Source organism: Somniosus microcephalus, chromosome 5, assembly GCF_052327205.1.
Source record: "Somniosus microcephalus isolate GS21.2 chromosome 5, FLI_Smic_1.0, whole genome shotgun sequence".
Lineage (NCBI taxonomy): Eukaryota > Metazoa > Chordata > Chondrichthyes > Squaliformes > Somniosidae > Somniosus > Somniosus microcephalus.
The window spans coordinates 82,467,146-82,487,109 of record NC_140991.1 but is presented as its reverse complement, the minus strand read 5'-3'; the positions used below and the strand labels follow the sequence as shown (position 1 = coordinate 82,487,109).

The 19,964-nt window shown below is 45.6% G+C and overlaps 1 protein-coding gene across 2 annotated transcripts in view; it reads right to left on the bottom strand.

Moving 5' to 3' along the window:
* The window catches only part of LOC147117158 (phosphatidylcholine translocator ABCB4-like), a 30,983-nt gene extending 11,226 nt beyond the window's left edge, over positions 1 to 19,757 (bottom strand). The window contains exons 1-4 of one of the 2 annotated variants that reach the window (XM_085987910.1): positions 19,565 to 19,757; positions 17,689 to 17,785; positions 16,889 to 16,946; positions 8,508 to 8,663 (exon numbers count right to left, since the gene is read on the bottom strand). In XM_085987910.1, coding sequence (XP_085844036.1) covers positions 8,523 to 8,663; positions 16,889 to 16,946; positions 17,689 to 17,777 — 288 coding nt within the window. In that variant the 5' untranslated portion in view covers positions 17,778 to 17,785; positions 19,565 to 19,757 and the 3' untranslated portion in view covers positions 8,508 to 8,522. Of the gene's footprint in view, positions 1 to 8,507; positions 8,664 to 16,888; positions 16,947 to 17,688; positions 17,786 to 19,564 lie in introns of those variants that run through there. The other variant, XM_085987909.1, reaches the window with a different exon arrangement.
* Positions 19,758 to 19,964: the final 207 nt, after the last annotated feature.

The window sequence follows — 19,964 nt, the reverse complement described above, 5'->3', positions numbered from 1 at the left end:
GCTGTGGTGAGGTGAAGCTTGGTGCCAAGACCCTGGGCCACAGCGTTCCAGAGTTCAGAAGAGAACTGTGGACCACGGTCTGAAGAAATGTCCGCCGGAACGCCGAAACGTGCGACCCACGAGGAGAGAAATGCTCTGGCGACATCAGCGGACATAGTAGACGCCAGAGGAACTGCCTCTGGCCATCTAGTAGTACGATCGACCATGGTGAGGACGTGTGTAAACCTCTGTGACGGTGGAAGCGGCCCGACGAGGTCCACGTTGACATGGTCGAATCGACGTTCTGGTACTGCAAACGTGGCCAATGGGGCCTTAACATGATGTTGCACTTTAGACGTTTGACAGACGACGCAGGTGTTAGCCCAGTCGCGGATATCCTTACGCATTCCTCTCCAGACGAACTTAGCCGACATTAATTTTTGAGATGCCTTCACGCCAGGATGCGAAAGCCCATGTATGGCATCGAAAACTTTGCGGCGCCAGGCGACTGGAACGATCGGGCGGGGATCTCCCATGGAGACATTGCAGAGTAACGAGGTGCCTGCAGCGTGGAATTGCACATCGGCTGGTTGGAGGCTAGAGGTGTCGGTGCAATACGCCTGTGTTTCAGGGTCGGATGCCTGATCAGTAGCCATGAGGGCATAATCGATGCCCAGCTGGACTGCCCGTACGGTCACGCGAGAAAAGCAATCAGCTACCAAGTTGTCCTTGCCAGCTACGTGTTGGACGTCTGTCGTGAATTCTGAAATGAAAGTTAGCTGTCGCTGCTGTCGAGCCGACCACGGTTCGGCGGTCTTGGCCATGGCGAAGGTCAGTGGTTTGTGATCTAGAAACGCAGTGAAGGGACGTCCTTCTAACAAAAAATGGAAATGGCGGATAGCCAGGAACAGCGCCAGCAACTCCCGGTCGAAAGTGCTGTATTTGCGTTCGTTGCGCCGGAGTTGGCGGCTGAAAAATGCCAGTGGTTGCCACATCCCATTGACCCACTGTTCCTGCACAGCGCCTATGGCATAGTCAGAAGCGTCGGTGGTAAGGGCGATGGTGGCACCTGGCAGAGGGTGCGCCAACAAAGTTGCATTGGCTAGAGCGGTTTTTGTGTTGTCGAAAGCGTTTTCCATTTCGACCGTCCAGGCTATTGTATCCTTTCCGGCCTTGCCTTTGAGGGGCTGCATGAGTCGTGCTGCCTTGGGCACAAAACGGTGGTAGAAATTCACCATGCCCAGGAATTCTTGAAGAGCCTTGGTGGACTGCGGCCTTGGGAATGCCGTAATTGCTTCGACCTTTGACTGCAGCGGAATTGCGCCCTCCGAAGTAATGCAGTGGCCCAAGAAGTCAATCTGCTGTAGGCCGAACTGACACTTGGCCGGGTTGATTATGAGGCCATGTTGGCTGAGGCGCCGAAAGAGGGTGCGGAGCTGGCAGACGTGTTCCTCTTTGGTAGAGCTGGCTATCAGGATGTCGTCAAGGTAGACAAATAAAAATGGAAGATCCTGCAGGACCGAGTCCATTAGTCGTTGTGCGCCGTTCTTGAGCCCAAATGGCATCCGTAGAAACTCGAACAGTCCAAAGGGAGTGATGACAGCCGTTTTCTGGATGTCCTGCGGGTGTATGGGAACTTGGTGGTAGCCACGGACGAGGTCAACCTTGAAGAAGATGGAGTTTCCCGCCAAATGGGCAGAGAAATCCTGTATATGCGGGATCGGGTACCGATCGGGAGTAGTGGCATCATTAAGGCGTCGGTAGTCTCCGCATGGCCGCCATCCACCGCCGGGCTTCGGGACGATGTGGAGAGGCGAGGATCAGGGACTATTCAACCGGCGAATAATCCCCAGCCGTTCCATCGTGGCAAACTCTGCCTTCGCAGCCGCGAGCTTGCCGGGTTCCAGGCGCCAAGCTCGCGCGTAAACCGGAGAGCCAGTCGTAGTAATGTGGTGTTCGACACCATACTTAGTGGCCGAGGAGGAGAAAGTGGGCTTGGTCAGCTCCGGGAATTCACCTAATAGGCGAGTGAACTCGTCTGGCGAGGGCAACGCGCAGGAGACAGTGTGCGACGTTGCGGAACTGCGGAAGCAAGGGATGGAGTGGAAGGTGGCCGCGTTAACCAATCGACGATTTCTTACATCCACCAAGAGGCTGTTGGCGCATAAGAAATCCGCGCAGAAGATGGCTTGCGAAACCTTGGCTGTAATAAATTCCCACTGAAACCGTTGCCCGCCGAAGCACACCTGGACCCGCCGTTTGCCAAAGGTACAAATGGCCCCGTCATTAGCTGCCTCGAGGGAGAGGCCGTGCCTCCCAGACTGAATATCGAGTGCTGAGGCAGGAAGGATGCTGCACTGCGCCCCGGTGTCGCATAAAAAGCGCCGGCCCGAGAGGGAATCTGTAATGTAGAGGAGCTTCCCGCAATTTCCAATCGCCATCGCGGCTGCGGAACGTCCCTCAGACCCAGTCCTCCTTTTCTGGAGTTGCTGCTGGTGTTGATGTCGTTTTTTTTTTTAGGCGAGAAACTGCAGGGAGGGCGGCAGCCTCTGGCTTTCGCGCCGAAACGGGCGTGGTAAAAGCACAAGCCGGGGGATGGAGGCGTTGGGGTGGCGTTCGCGGGGGAGGGGTGCCTCGTGGCGGTGCAGTATTGCTGTGTGACCGCATGAATCGTATCTGCTTCTGCAGCAAGTGCTGCGCAATCTGTGGCTTCCGATCTGGCGAGGGCAGCCTGAACCTGCTCGGGTAATTGACTCAGGAATAACTCCCGAAAGAGGAAACATTGTGGTTCTGAGCCAAGGAGCGTGAGCATCTGGCTCATTAACTCAGATGGCTTGGAATCGCCAAGCCCAGGCAAAGCGAGTAGTCGGCGGGCACGCTCCGCCTTCGTAAGCCCGAAGACCTGTATTAACCGCGCTTTAAGAGTATTATACTTGCTGTCAGCCGGGGGGTTTTCGAGCAGGCTGATGATCCATGAGGCCGTGGAGCTGTCGAGTGCGGAGATCACGTAGAGGTAACGGGTCTGATCCGCGATGATGTTTCGGAGATCGAATTGTGCTTCTGCTTGGATGAACCAGGAGGCCGCCTGTTGTTCCCAAAACTGTGGGAGCTTCAAAGCCACGGAGTTCGCTTCCATGTTTCGTTGCGCTTCACTTCTTCCGCGAAAATTGTTCACGAAAATTCGGGGTCACCACTGTAGGAATAGCTAGATTCCTAACTAAAGGACTGAGGTCGAGTCAGTCTATCAAACAAACGATGTTTAATACTAATCAACAGAGTTTAAAACGAAAACACAGGAGAACTACATTACAGGTCTGTACTCTTTGCTGGCTCCACGAGGACTGGCTAGGGCAGCTCCCCAGCCTGACGTCATGACGTCATCACGTTTTCCCGCCGCTGGAGGATCACGTGATCAACGTGATGACGTCATCGCGTTTGGTCTCATTCTTAAAGGGACCGCGCTATGTACATGCAATGATATGAACAAAGATACAGATTCATTCTGTAGCTAATAATTTGTTAAAGATAATTATGTACATTAGATCAGAGTCCCCTGGTGGCTCTACCATAACACTACCTTTCTGTTTTTCCTACCGAAGTGGATAACTTCACATTTATCCACGTTATGCTGCATCTGCCATATATTTGCCGACTCACTCAACTTGAGCGGAGCATCAACCTATAACCTCTGGCTCAGAGGCAAGAATGCTGCCACTAAACTGCTGAATCTTGATCATTCTAACCTTCAACAGAGGTAAGTGTAATATATTATCACATGGTTTGTCGCATGCTTTAGTAAGTGCATGCTCAGTTTGCTCTGGCCTAGTAAGCAAGCACATTGAGTAGCAACTCGTGTCTCTTGTCCTTTATTTGTTCTACCCACATATATTAAATTTTTGGTGAGGAGAATGGGATTCCAAAGCCATTTTTAGGAATCATGGAAGGACAGGGTGTTCAACCTTCATGTGGAAAAGCTTACAGTGAATTTGTGACAACTAAACTGAATTGTTGCGGTGTTTTACTGTTAATGCTGATGTAGAATTGTCTGTGCTTTGACTTCGCGTGTACATGTACACAGCAACAGTGGCGTTTATTCCCACAGGTACACAGGTAGCGTGCTGAGTCACTGTTCGACGGGATCGGGACAATCATGGCTGTGCCTACGGGATTCATCGAAAGCCTCGGCATGTATGACCGTGCTCACGAACCATTCAGCTCTTACATTGAGCGGATGGAGATTTTTTCAGGGCCAATAACATTATTGAGACTGAAGGTGCAAATGAGAATGTTCATGCTCAAAATAAAGTAATTCGTGATTGGGAAAAAGCAATTTTTCTAACGGAGATCGGGCCAGATGTCTACAGAACGTTGACAACCCTACTCTCGCCAGGGAAAGCGAAGGATGTGTCGTTTGAAGACACTGTCGAGAAACTCGGGGTCCATTTCAACCCAAAGCCATTAGAAATAGCAGAGGGCTAGACGTTTGGTACCAGAAACCAAAAACAAAGTGAAACCATCAGTGAGTACATTGTAGCTCTTAAAAACCTGTCTTTGCATTGTAACTTCGGCACATTTTTGGATCGTGCGTTGCGAGATAAGTTTGTGTGTAGACGGGTGGGTGAGCGCACACAGTCCAAATTACTGAACACTCCGAACCTAGGCCTAGAAATTCGGTTGTGGGTCCGCCAGGGCTTTAGCGCCCGAAATTTTGCGCCGGCGTTAATGCCGCTGCGCCCGACGAAAATTCAGTTGCCCCGGGCCCAGACGGCGGCGGGCGCTAATGGAGGGTTTTAGCGCCTCACTATGGGCGTTCAGTGCAGTTCTGAGGCGCTAATCCCCCGCTGCGGCACCCGAGGCGGTGCGGCAGGCTGGGGTACTGCAGGCCTCCTCCTTCTGTTAAGGAGGAGCTGCCTGCAGCCGACCGCTGGCCGGTCGATTCGCCCGACAAATGAGCCCGGCACCTCGGGGAAGAGCCGGGCTCGCAGGCCACACACATCAGTGCCGCGGGGGGGTGGTGGAGGAGTCCGGGGAGGGAGGTGCGGGCAGGCGGCCGCCGGGAAAGCGGCCGGCCACCGCTCCACCTTTATGCGCCGGCGCAAAGGTGTGTAACATCCCTTTCAACAATCATTGGTTGCGGCTGCCACGGGCGAGGCGGCCGCAACTGAATTTGGGCTTGGGGCCGGGTTACCACGGCAACCGGGACGCTGCGCACACCGATGATGTCATCGGTGCCGGCGCAGCGCTACCGGCTAACGCCGATGGTAGGGCCCAACGCAATTTCGTTACCAGCTATAATTCTGGCGCAAGACCCTCTAACGCCTCTAATTGGGCGCTAACCCCACCGAATTTCTAGGCCCTAATGTTTATCATAGCATGCAAAATTGCCCTATCTATGGAGATGGTGTCTAAGAATGCTAGGGAGCTCCGTCCAACTCAAGTGACTAGTGCAGCTGAGGTCAACAGTCACAAAGCCACAGCCGAACCTAACGCTGTGAGTCCAAGTCAAAAGCCTGCCAGTGAGAGCAGTTCAGTGAACTGTTATTGCTGCAATGGAAATCACTCACCACAGTCCTGCCAATACAGAAATGCGAAGTGTTTTCACTGCCAGAAGCAAGGCCATATTTCAACAGCTTGCAGAGCTAGATCAAAAGCAGGGAGTAAGAATCATTCTAGTGGCAATGCAAAGCAGCGACAAACAAAGGGAGGAATTCACAATATTGAAGTGAACACACCTGATGTTGAAGAACTAGGCATCTACAGTATCTATGCCATTAGCGAGCTACAACAACAGGCCAACCCTCATGGGCAAAGACTGGTTGAAAAAGTTAAAACTAGACTGGAAAAACATCTTCAGTATAGATGCTTCAAAGAAGCGACTTGACACAATGCTGAACAAGTATGAAAGCATGTTCATAGACAGGTATGAGAGCATCGCTGGATATGACGCACATATCCACATCAAGTCCAACGTGAAGCCTGTCTATTGTAAGGCAAGGCCGGTCCCCTATGCGTTGAAAAGTCAGGTGGAAGAAGAGCTAGCAAAGCTGAAAGAGAACGGAGTGCTAATAAAAACTGACAAAAGTCAACGGGCTACCCCGATAGTGGTAGTGCCGAAAGCAGACAAAACTGTACACTTGTGTGGTGGCTACAAAGTTACTATCAACCATGCAGTTGACGATGAACAGTACCTGTTACCTACATCACAAGATTTTTATGCAGCAGTCTCTGGGTCAAAGGTTTTCTCCAAGCTTGACCTGTCGCTTGCTTACGCTCAGCTGAATGTTGACAAAGAGAGTCAACAATATCTCACTATCAACACATACAAGGGACTGTACTCATACACCAAGCTGCCGTATGGTGTAAAGTCCTCCCCCAAAATCTTCCAGGCTATGATAGAAACATAGAAACATTGAAGATAGGAGCAGGAGTAGGCCATTCGGCCCCTCGAGCTTGCTCCGCCATTCAATGCGATCATGGCTGATCATCCAAATTCAGTACCCTGTCCCTGCTTTCTCCCCATATCCCTTGATCCCTTTAGCCTTAAGAAATATATCCAACTCCTTCTTGAATATATTTAATGAATTGGCCTCAACTGCCTTCTGTGGTAGAGAATTCCACAGGTTCACCACACTCTGGGTGAAGAAATTCTTCCTCATCTCTGTCCTAAATGGCTTACACCTTATCCTTAGACTGTGAGCCCTGGTTCTGGACTCCCCGACGATCGGGAACATCCTTCCTGCATCTAGTCTGTCTAGTCCTGTTAGATTTTTATAAGTTTCAATGAGATCCCCTCTCATTCTTCTAAACTCCAGCGAGTACAAGCCCAATCGACCCAATCTCTCCTCATACGTCATTCCTGCCATCCCAGGTATCAGCCTGGTGAATCTTCGCTGCACTCCTTCCATGGCAAGAACATCCTTCCTCAGATAAGGCGATCAAAACTGCACACAGTACTCAAGATGTGGTCTCACCAAGGCCCTGTACAACTGCAGCAAGACATCCTTGTTCCTGTACTCAAACCCTCTCGCTACGAAGGCCAACATACCATTTGCCTTCTTAACCGCCTGCTGCACCTGCATGCTTACCTTCAGCGACTGGTGCACAAGGACACCCAGGTCTCGTTGCACTTCCCCCTTCTCCCAATCTACAGTATTGCCATTCAGATAATAATCTGCCTTCTTGTTTTTGACACCAAAGTGGATAACCTCGCATTTATCCATGTTATATTGCATCTGCCATGCTTCTGCCCAATCACCCAACCTGTCCAAATCATACTGGAGTTTCTCGGCATCCTCCTCACAGTACACACGCCCACCCAGCTTTGTGTCATCTGCAAACTTGGAGATATTACATCTAGTTCCCTCGTCCAGATCATTAATATATATTGTGAATAGCTGGAGTCCAAGGACCGATCCCTGCGGTACCCCACTAGTCACTGCCTGCCACTCGGAAAAAGAGCCGTTTATTCCAACTCTTTGCTTTCTGTCTGCCAACCAGTTCTCTATCAAAGTCAATACCTTGCCCCCAATCCCATGTGCCTTAACTTTACACGCTAATCTCTTATGTGGGACCTTATCGAAAGCCTTTTGAAAGTCCAAATACACCACATCCACTGGTTCTCCCTTATCTATTTTACCAGTTACATCCTCAAAAAATTCCAGTAGATTAGTCAAGCATGATTTACCTTCTGTAAATCCATGTTGACTTTGTCCGATCTGGTCACTGTTTTCCAAGTGCTCTGCTATTACATCTTTTATAATGGACTCTAGCATTTTCCCCACTACCGATGTCAGGCTTACCGGTCTGTAATTCCCCGTTTTCTCTCTACCACCTTTTTTGAACAGTGGGGTAACATTAGCTACCCACCAATCCATGGGTACTGTTCCAGAGTCTATCGAATTTTGGAAGATGACCAGCAATGCATCTACTATTTCTAGGGCCACTTCCTTAAGTACCCTAGGATGTAGATTATCAGGCCCTGGGGATTTATCGGCCTTCAATCCCGTCAATTTCTCTAACACCATTTCCCTACAAATACTGATTTCTATCAGTTCCTCCCTTTCATTAGACCCTATGTTCCCCGACATCTCTGGGAGGTTGTTTGTGTCCTCCTTTGAGAAGACAGAACCAAAGTATGTATTTAATTGGTCTGCCATTTCTTTGTTCCCCATTATAAATTCCCCTGATTCTGACTGCAAGGGACCTACGCTTGACTTCACCAATCTTTTTCTCTTCACATATCTGGATAAGATTGTGCAAGAAATTCCAAATTGCTTATGCAATCAAGACGATGTGCTGATCGCAACAAACAGCGAGGAAGAAAAGCTAGAAGTGTTAGATTTAGTACTTCAAAGATTGAGTTCCCACAATGTCAAATTGAAAAGGAGCAAATGTGCTTTTGTGCAGCCCGAGGTTGTGTACCTTGGTCTGAAAGTTGATGCAAATGGCTTGCAACCAGTTAAGGAAAAGGTTGATGCTGTCATCAATGCTCCAAAGCCACAAAACATGTCTGAGTTAAGATCTTTCTTTGGAATGGTCTAGTTCTACGCACTTTTCTTACCCGAGTTAGCGACCATGTTAGCTCCATTGCACGAGCTCCTCAAGAAGGATGTCCAGTGGAAGTGGATGAAAGCGCAGCAGGACGCTTGTAAGAGAAGTCTCTCTAGCGATGCTGTACTTGTGCACTATAACACAGAGCATGACCTTAAATTAGCGTGTAATGCTTCTAGCTACGGCGTGGGAGCTGTCACAAGCCACGTAATGGATGACGGCCAAGAGAAACCAATCGCGTTCGCATCGCAAACCCTCACAAAGAGCGAAAAAAAAACATGCGCAAATTGAAAAGGAAGCATTCGCCATAGAGTTTGGAATCAAGAAATTCCAACAGTTCCTGATCAGCAGAAAGTTTACCCTGATAACTGATCATAAACCGCTCCTAGCAATATTAGGGCCCAAATCTGCCATCCCTGCAATGGCCGCATCAAGAATGCAACATTGGGCAGTGTTGTTGTCACAATATGACTACACAATTGAATATCGCACTTCAAAGCAAAACGCAATCGCAGATGCCTTGTCCAGGTTGCCACATGAAGACTCGTGTTTGGAGTGAAGGTGAGATTTTCACACTAGATGCAGTTGATAAAAGCTTTCCCGTGAATGCAACTGAGATTGCAAACAAAACTCAAAAGGACTCAGCACTGAAAAGAGTGTATGAAAACACCTTGAATGGATGGACTGATCAGTGTCTGGACACAGAGTTGAAACCATTCCATAACTGTCATACTGAATTGCCCTGTGAGCAAGGTTGTATCACGTGGGGAAACAGAGTGGTGGTACCTACTACTTTGAGTTCGGAACCAAAACAAAACAGCCTGAAAATTGGTTCAACACCATAACCTTTTGTAAGGAGACCAGGAAGGCTCCGCAAACCTGTTATTAAACTGGATTTGTAGCATTTGTAGTTAATTTAAAAGAAAAAAAGCCAGGAGTTTTTGTTATGTGGTACATGTAATGCTGGGAAAGGTAGGACCAGAGTTTTGTTGTATTTGAGAGATGAATAGGTACATTTTTTTTAAAGGGAAAAGCAGTGTAATGTATTATCACATGGTTTGTCACAGGGTTTAGTATGAACATGCTCAGTTCGCTCTGGCCTAGTAAGCAAGCACATTGACTAGCAACTGGTTTCTCTGTTCTACCACATATGTTACAGTAAGCACGAAGCATTTCGTCCCATTTCACAGGACAATCAACATCATTCTCTGGAGCAATTTGGGGACACAAATTGGAAAATCTTTGTCAACTGGCTTCAAGCAGTTTGTGATCACTTCCATGGTAATTTTCTTCCCAAAGACTCACCCATTGAACTTATACAAAACAAAATTGAAGGCTCAGAATTCTTTTTCAATTTGAGCATAATCTATCTTTACTGTGGTTAGATGGTGGAGCCCAGCACATGAATGCAAAAGACAAGGCTGAAGCATTTCCAACCATCTTCAGCCAGAAGTGCCAAGTGGATGATCCATATTGGCCTCCCCCTGAAGTCCCCACCACCACAGAAGCCAGTCTTCAGCCAATTCGATTCACTCCATGCAATATCAAGAAACGGCTGAGTGTACTGGATACAGCAAAGGCTGTGGGCCCCGACAACATCCCAGCTGTCGTGCTGAAGACTTGTGCTCCAGAACTAGTCACGCCTCTAGCCAAGCTGTTCCAGTACAGCTATAACACTGGCATCTACCTGACAATGTGGAAAATTGCCCAGGTATGTCCTGTCCACAAAAAGCAGGACAAATCCAATCTGGCCAATTACCGCCCCATCAGTCTACTCTCAATCATCAGCAAAGTGATGCAAGGTGTCGTCGACAGTGCTATCAAACAGCACTTACTCACCAATAACCTGCTCACCCAGTTTGAGGTCTGCCAAGGCCACTTGGCTCATGATCTCATTACAGCCTTGGTCCAATCATGGACAAAAGAGCTGAATTCCAGAGGTGAGTGACTGCCCTTGATATCAAGGCAGCATTTGACCGCATGTGGCATCAAGGAGCCCTAGTAAAACTGAAGTCAATGGGAATCGGGGGGAAAGCTCTCCACTGGCTGGAGTCATACCTAGCACAAAGGAAGATGGTTGTGGTGGTTGGAGGTCAATCATCCCAGTCCCAGGACATCGTTGCAGGAGTTCCTCAGAGCAGTGTCCTAGGCCCAACTATCTTCAGTTGCTTCATCAATGACCATCCCTCCATCATAAGGTCAGAAGTGGGGATGTTCGCTGATGACTGCACAGTGTTCAGTGCCATTCGCAACTCCTCAGATAATGAAGCAGTCCATGCCCGCATGCAGCAAGACCTGGACGACATTCACGCTTGGGCTGATAAGTGGCAGGTAACATTTGCGCCACAGAAGTGCCAGGCAATGACTATCTCCAACAAGTGAGCGTCTACCTACCATTCCTTGACATTCAACGGCATTACCATCGCCAAATCCCCCACCATCAATATCCTGGGGGGTCACCATTGACCAGAAACTTAACTGGACCAGCCACATAAATATTGTGGCAACAAGAGCAGGTCAGAGGCTGGGTATTCTGTGGCGAGTGTCTCACCTCCCGACTCCCCAAAGCCTTTCCACCATCTACAAGGCACAAGTAAGGAGTGTGATGGAATACTCTCCACTTGCCTGGATGCGTGCAGTTCCAACAACACTCAAGAAGCTCGACACCATCCAAGACAAAGCAACCCGCTTGATTGGCACCCCATCCACCATCTTAAACATTCACTCCCTCCACCACCGGTGTACCGTGGCTGCAGTGTATATCATCTACAAGATGCATTGCAGCAACTCGCGAAGGCTTCTTCAGCAGCACCTCCCAAACCTGGGATCTACCACCTAGAAGGACAAGTGCGGCAGGTGCATGGGAACACCACCACCTCCATGTTCCCCTCCAAGTCACACACCATCCTGATTTGGAAGTATATCGCCATTCCTTCATCGTCACTGGGTCAAAATCCTGGAACTCCCTCCCTAGCAACATTGTGGGAGTACCTTCACCACACGGACTGCAGCGGTTCAAGAAGGCGGCTCACCACCACCTTCTCAAGGGCAACTAGGGATGGGCAATAAATGCTGGCCTTGCCAGCAACGCCCATATCCCATAAATGAATTTTAAAAAAGAGATCTTGAGGCATAGGCACCCTGACCTACTGGCATGAAACATACTCCCGGTTGTCTTTCAGGTGCGTTGAAGTGTAGTGTAACATTCTTGTTAATGTCACAGTGTTTTGCTTCAGAGATGATCCTCTTGACCTCAGACAGACACGTTTCATGGTAGGTCCCATATAAGGTCATCTTCTTTCTTCAGAGGGTCACAAAGAGAAGCAATTACTTAACAGCTTTGGAGCAAACTGATGCAGGTTGTTATTCATTCCCAAGAAATCTCCAGATACCTTGTTGTCAATTGAAGGAGGCACCCTAGGTGCTGCTTCTGTGTTAGCAGGTTCTGGTTTCAGTCCATTTTCACAGAGTCAATGCTGCACATATTTCACTTCCTTTTATGTTGTCACCGCTTCTCGTTTCTGCTCATAATCCATATCATTCAACCCAACAACTCCCTCCAGATTTTCTAAGATCCTCATGAAATCTCTGAAATTCCTTCTAAACCAGAGAGACTCTGAAGGATATTTACAACTATCCGTATTCTATAAAAAGGGTTTCTTGATGAGTTACTTTACAGTGAGAGATTTCTTCATGGTAACTATGTAGGTCAATCTTTGGGATCAATTTGAAGGTGCAAGGTGTCTTCTAGCTTGTCTGCTCCTAGAAAGCATCCCAATACTTGGTTGCTAAATCTTGTTTTGTGAATTTCAAAGAATCATCCATTGTTATAATGGTCTTGTGATTCACTGTCACAAGTTGCATATGTTGGATAACTCCAGTACCTTTAACAGGCCGACTTTATTTTATCACTTTGTTTAAAGCTCAATGCTATACTTCTTATTGGTGTTGAAGCTTCTATCACTGACCCTTCTTATCCCCAATAGCTTAATTTCTCTTCCATTGAACAGCAGCAGTGCAATGTTAGAGTCCTAAAGTTTTCTACCATTTCATCATCGAACAGTCTATGGTATTCATTCTCAGGTAGAACATTGACTGTAGTGCAAAAGCAAAATACTGCAGATTCTGGAAATCTGAAATAAGAACAGAAAATGCTGGGAATACTCAGCAGGTCAGGATCATCTGTGGACAGAGAAACATAGTTAACGCTTCAAGTCGATGACCTTTCGTCAGAACTGGAAAAAGTTAGAGATGTAGCACTACTGTCTAATTGCTGTAGATGTCCTGGTTGCGTGACAACTGAGAAACCTGGACTTGAAGTGGATTATAGTGAGAGAAGCTCTGTGCGGTAGCCAGTTTCACTCTCCCACTATACAGACTATTGTCCACTGATGAGGAGCACCTCAACGAATGGACTAGTAGGCATGGATGCAGCATGTTGCAAAGAGACAGGGTGAAAGTCCATGGACTGAACCTATTTATGGCCAAAGTGACCACACCCTAGTGCCAGGGCTGTGCTACAGATGACCGGTGATATTCTTGCAACACCACTGTATTGTTATACACCTCCTTGATTGATTGACACAGGCTCGTGAGGTCAATCTCTCCAGGCCAAGTTTTGCTCACAGACTGGGAGTGGTGCAGGATCCGGTTACCATACAGTCAGCCACTGACTAAAAGGAAATGAAGCACTTCTTAGACGAGCTACTTCTGGCATAGACCAAAAATCCTGAGTGAAGATGGCAGTAAGTTGCTAACTGACCTAGCATAAATCTTGGAACACTCGGCCATCAATTCCAACCAAGTCTTCAACTGTCCCTAGGCAGTATCTGCTGACATGATAAATGACATACTGCAACTACTTGTGCAAGACGGGCTTGCCATTCCAACTGATATTGCTGAGATCCAATTTGTGATCAAACAAATGTCGTGTGGAAAAGCAGCAGGTACAGACGGTATCCCTGGAGAATTCTGCAAGCAGTGGGGCTTAAGAGACTCCTCACCCTCTACAATAAAAGCTGCGAACATGAAACTACCACAAGACTTTAAAGATCGCGACATTGTGCATCTCTACAAGGGCAAAAGTGAAGTTCCGAATTCACTATTGCAGCATGGGCGATCACCTTTGCACTTGTGGAGATGCACAATGTCAGCATCTTTAAAGTCTTGTGGTACAGTTAAAGGTGATCGCCCATGCTGCGATAGTGACCGCGGAATTTCACTTCTATCGGTAGCAGGTACAATTCTTGCCCAGATCACACTCTGCTAAGTAAACAAACAAGTAACAGCAAAAATTCTCCCAGAAAGCCAATGCAGCCATTGGGCTGGTTGCAGAACATCTGACATGATTTTCTCAGCCTGTCAAATCCAGGAAAAGTGTAGAGAGGAGCACCAAAATCTCTACGTGGGTTTTGTTAACCTGACAAAGGCATTCAGTTCTGTGAATCATGATGCACTGTGGGAGATTCTTCTAAAGTTTGGATGCCCTAGCGGATTTGTGAATACTGCTCAGTAATTACGTGTTGGTATAATAGCCCGATTGCTAGAGCAAGGCTGCATGTCACCTACATTTAGTTATCAATGGTGTCAAACAAGGTTGTACTTGCCCCAACCCTGTCCAGCGGTACTGCTCGAGGCGTGCAACAACTGTGATAAGGGAATCTGTATTTGATACCACACAGACAATGGCATCTTCAACCTATGTCAGCTGCATGCAAAAAACAAGGTAATGCAGATAACTGTTCGGTACTTGCTTTTTACTCGCCCACACGCTCGAGGACATTCAGCTGCTATCCAACCGCTTTGTTCGGGTGGCACAGTGTTTTAGCCTTACAATCAACTTAAAATAGACTGAAGTGATAGTCCAGCACTACCTGGTCATCCAGTCACACCCCTGTGACTACGATCAATAATGTACCACTTAAGGTCATGGAAAAAATTATGCTACTTCGTAAAATGCCAGTTGTCGACGTGACTCACTGGCTTGGCAGGACCAGCTGTGCCTTTGGCAAATTCAAGCAGAGATTCCGGCAGGAACGAAGGATTAGTCTGCCAACAAAAGTTGTTATGTAACAAGCTATTGTCCTCACCACCCTACTATATGGATTAGTGTCATGGATCTGCTAGCGTCGTCACATCAAGCGACTTGACCATTTCCACCTGCGCTATCTACGACTTATCGCTGACATCAAGTGGTAGGATAAGGTGCCAAAACTGACATCCTCAGCGCTTCAACATTACTGGAATTGAGGTCACAATCAAAAAGGCCCACTTGCTTTGGTCTGGACACGCCGTTTGCATGCCTGATTATAGAATTCCCAAAGCCGTCTTCTACGGTGTGCTGTAGTCCAAATATTGCAACAGAGGTGGGCAGATGAAACGCTATACTCATTGAAGGCTACCTTGATATCCTGCAATATTAACCCCAATACCTGGAAAAACACAGCCACCAACAGAGCACAATGGCAGCATGTTTGCCGGGTCAGTTTGAATGAATTTGAGGCTGTGAGGTTGCAAGATGTAGCTGCCAAGTGCCTGGCACACAAAGCAACTCATCTATCCACCTCATCTGGCTTTCAATGCGATATGTGCGACCGTACATATATGTCTAGGATCAGAGTTTTCTCCCATCAGCGCACCCATCACAACCGAGACTCATCCATTGATTCGATGGGAGACTCCATCACGGTCTAGTTGAAATCTGACTTGCTTGTTATTTATGAGAATGTTGGAATATACTTCTGTGTGTTTTTATTTAAGTAAAGTTGTGCTGGTAATGGCAACTGAGCAAGTGTGATCATTAGATGGTGTCAGATTGAAAACACCAAAAAAATGATTTAAAGCCAATTGAGCTAATGAAACTGGAAGAGAATGTATCAGGAAACAGGAAAATATGAAAACAATGGTCTGAATTGTTTATGAGTGCATCGGAAACTGGAGTAAAATCAACAAACGTACCATGCAATAAGTTACTACATGCAAAATATGAAAAGACATTTGAAGCGTGCAATACATTTGAATTTGCCTTGAAGGAAAACAGGCAGGTTCAACTTGCTTGTGGTGCTAATGTCAATGTTCTACCTGAGAATGAGGATTCAAGTGATAGAAAGCTTCAGAACTCTTAATACTTTAGAGCTTATGTTTAACAAAAACATAGAAACATAGAGATAGGAACAGGAGTAGGCCATTCGGCCCTTTGAGCCTGCTCCGCCATTCAATGAGATCATGGCTGATCTTCGTCTGAGATCATAGCTGATCTTACCAGTTCAGTATACACTCAAAAGCAGAAGTGAAGCCTCTGGGGAAAGAAATCCAAAAACAACAGGAAGTACAGAATCAAACTAAAGGTACCAATAAATAAATTTAAAGATCATTTCATGCCACAGAAAAATGTAACATATGAAAGGCATATATTTAACACAATACAGGAGCTAAAACAGTCGATTGATCAATTTGTAATGGACTTAAAAAAGTAGGCTAAGTTCTGCAAATGTGCTGCATCCTGTGATAACCGCATCAAAGATAGAGCTGTGGTAGGCGTTGCAAAGAAACAAGAGGCAGGCTTTCTCTGTGAAGAAGCCGTTGACCTTCAAAAGGCAATGGTCACTTGTCATGCTACAGTGACTCAATAAGACTCAATTAGGAAAGTTGTTAGCAGGATCTCCTAAGAGCAAAACTACATACAATGAAAAAATGAAAGGGGAGAGGCAAAGTTTTACAGCAAAACAAAGCACAGCTAAATTGTTGGAAAGGTGACTATCAACTACTGTGGCAGAGGACAATAAAGACTACTCCAAAGTAGAAAGAAAACAGTAAAATGTAAATTACGCCTGGGGTTAGAAACCAGAATTGGGGAGACTGCTGAGGACTGAAGTTTTTGAGGTCCGTGCTCAGCCAGAGAGCTGAAGAGGTTTGTGTTGCAATTGCTTATATATTAATATATAGTAACAACAATGGAAAAATTACAGTGAGAATGGGGCAGGGGGTTGATGTGGCAAACCACAGGGAGTTCAGGGATCATGTTTACTGACAAAACAGAAATGATCCCCTAAATAGTTACCCAATCTGTGTTTCGTTTCCCCAAATATGGAAGAGACTTCACCAGGTGCCGCCTATACACCTAATGACTATGAATAACAACATAACACTTTTTTTATTCAAAAGAGTTAAAGGTCACACAAATGGTAACATTTTCACCTAAATGCATTTTGAGCACAAGTACAATCTTGTTTTACACTTCATGAAGAATGTACCTCATCTCTTTTAATACCATCCATCTAATTAGGTCTTAAAAATACTCTGTGTTTGGAAAAAAAGACAACCACAATTTATTTTTAGAAATCATGAAAATGTCTCTTACCAAAGTCAGTGGGCTGACCATTTCAACCTTTTTTTCTTTCTTCTTCTCTTTCGTTTTACTGTAAATTTACAAGGTATAGTAATTAGATTTCATGAAGCTTTTACTGTTTTATTTCTCCAGATGTTATTTGATTAGAATAAATGTGTTATACTATTTCCTGAAATCAGTTAAAACCTGCCAACCTCACATTGTTAGAAAATGATTATTAAAGAAAGGCTAAAATAATACAAAATCATGAGCACAATTTCTTTTAATTCATAATTATACTTGGGCATAATTATCCTTAATTATTATATTTTTACTACCATTATTTTCAATAGTGATCGCAATGTAATTAGATTTAATCTGATCAGCTAAGCAAATGATACTGACAATTTAGTGCTGGCTCCTGATTTCAAGAGGGCTAATTTTACCAAAATAGATTTGGAAAAAGTTAAATTGGACTATTGGCTGAGGATGTCATTGTAGATAGAATAAATTCAGGCATCCTGAATGTGTGGGGCAGACTTGGTGGGCCAGATGGTCTCTTCCTTTTGTACGTACGTATTATTATGCAATTAAATTGACAAACTAAACAGTAACAAAGTACAGCTTGATCAAGATATAATATTTTATGGGAAGTGATGTTTCAATATAAATTGAGTGTATCAGTGAATTGGTTAATTGAGTACTTTTTTGCACAATCAAAATAGTAAATAAAAGATGCAGATTTCATAACTAGTACATGATTTATATAACAGTATAAGTGGTTGAATTACTTTCAGTTATTTCTCCACACCCTTTCATGCAGAGTTTCTCACCTCTCTTCATCTTTTTTTTCATCAGTACCAACATCGCCTTTGGTTTCAGCAGCCTCACTAGTGTTTCCTTTTATATATTTTTCTGGCATCTTTTCACCTGTTGTAGAAATGTAACTGTCTCATGATTGAGGAAGTTTGAGTTTCAAACAACTTGAAATATATTCGTGTACAATTCAAGCATTAAAAGGAATAATGAAAGAGGACATGAAAAACAGTGCAGTAGGTCCTGTTTGTTTCTTAGCAAATCCAGCCTGCACCTCACGGGATCCACTCTCTACCCCCTAACAGATTTACCATGTGCCTTACAAGTTCCAGCCTGTGCTCAAACACATCTAGCATGGGTGGGAATTCTTTAACAATTACATTTAAAATGCAAAAAGAAAATACTGCAGATGCTAGGAATCTTAAATAAAAACAGAAAATGCTGGAGATACTCAGCAGGTCAGGCAGCATCTGTGAAGAGAGAAACAGAGTTAACGTTTCAGGTCGATGACCTTTCGTCAGAACATTTAAAATGCAAACTTGCAATATTGAAAGCCAATATCCAAGGCCACTGGAATGTAAATGTAGACAGTAAAAGCTGACTGTATTGACTCAACTCCTGCCTATGCTACTCAGTAGCCAAAGATGCTTTTGTATTGCCCAGTTCTCCCCTCCTGTCTGGGAGTGGCTTCCATGTGTAAATCTCCCTCTTTTACTTTTAAAGGTGCATGTCAGTCACAGTGTGCTATACCATGAATGGAGAGAACTAGTTGCTATATTAGTAGAAATGTGGAGCAGTAACTGCCGCCAACTGCTTCACTAGAATTGGCCAGTGATTTTTTTCTCTTTATTTTGCTTCTCCCAGGAGATTGTGTGGCCTAGTGGGAGGGGTGGGGGGTCATTGGTGGTGGCATTGGGGGGTCATGATGTGCATAAGTTGCACCATGACAGTATGGGACAGGCTTGATGGACCAGCTGGTCATTTGCTGTCAATCATTTTCATGTTTTATGTCTTCCCCCCGCAAAAAAAAATTGGCTCCCTAACTTCTACATTGTCATCGGTCCTCAAACCTGGAGGCATATACACAATGGGGTTTATCCCATAAAGGAAGACTCGTCCAGCTCCCATTAGCTGCACTCCTATAAGAATGCCATAAAGGCTAAAATATCTGAGGGCGCACTGGCAATGGGCAAGTTTGCTGTTGTGTTCTCTGAACATGTACTCCTAAATCCCCACGTATCACTTATCACCTGGTTGTCTCACCTAAATTTCCAAGTGAGATCAAGCGCCTTGAGACCAATGCTCCCTCTAATTTTTTTTCCCTGCGCGGGCCCTTTAAATTTACTGCGCAGTCACGCACCTTAGGGGGAACATTGCTCAAGACGTTTTACTGCGTTAAAGGCGCTATATAAATGCAAGTTGTTGTTGATAACTAAATTGACAACTTTTTATTCATCGTCCCGCTGATTTACATTCAATTTTACGTTCAGGAATATGCCAATTAGATCGGCAGGAAATTTGAGCATAATTTGACATGGGAAGAACGGGCGTGGGAATGGGCGTAATTTTGGGTACCATTCAGGGATTTCCAGGCCATTATTCCAGTACATATTTTACTCTTACCAACTCTGTGCCAGACCAGATTCAGCTATTGCCTAAAAAGATTTAAGACTATCAGGTACCCAACACCAGATTCAATCGGTATTCCACTAGAATTAGGCATGTATTTAATCAGCTCCAATAATTCTCCAAAAACTGCACATTATCCCAAAATTTTCCAGTTAAATAAGAGATTTTTTTAAATATAGGAACTTCCGTAATATTAGTCAACGGTATCAGACAAATCATATTTCTCAGCTAATTATTACACTGCAGAAACGAAATGACACTTACTTTTTTGCCTGACGAGGAATACTTTAAAGTGGGTGAACCTTTCCAACGGGATAAAAGATAATCCAGAGTGCCGGGTCTCTGTAGTGTTTTTGAGGAATTGTGAAAATAAAAGTGGGCGTGTTTCTCAAGGACACTGAACTTTGAATGTTTTTGATTACGGTGCAGTGTTTCATATTAAAAGAAAGATTGGCCGCTCATCCATAAAACAAAGTCTGTTGCGGAAGATGGGCGTTGCTGATGGATTGGCTCGGCACCAGTCACTTCACACGGCTCGTTTCAGGAGGCTGGGTTAAAGCATCACAGGTGGATCTGGTTGGCTGTTGTGCTGTCTGTTGTGTCAATGTGTGGGATCAGCAATGTTGGTTTATTGTGAAATGAATGTGAGATCATCGCACTCCTC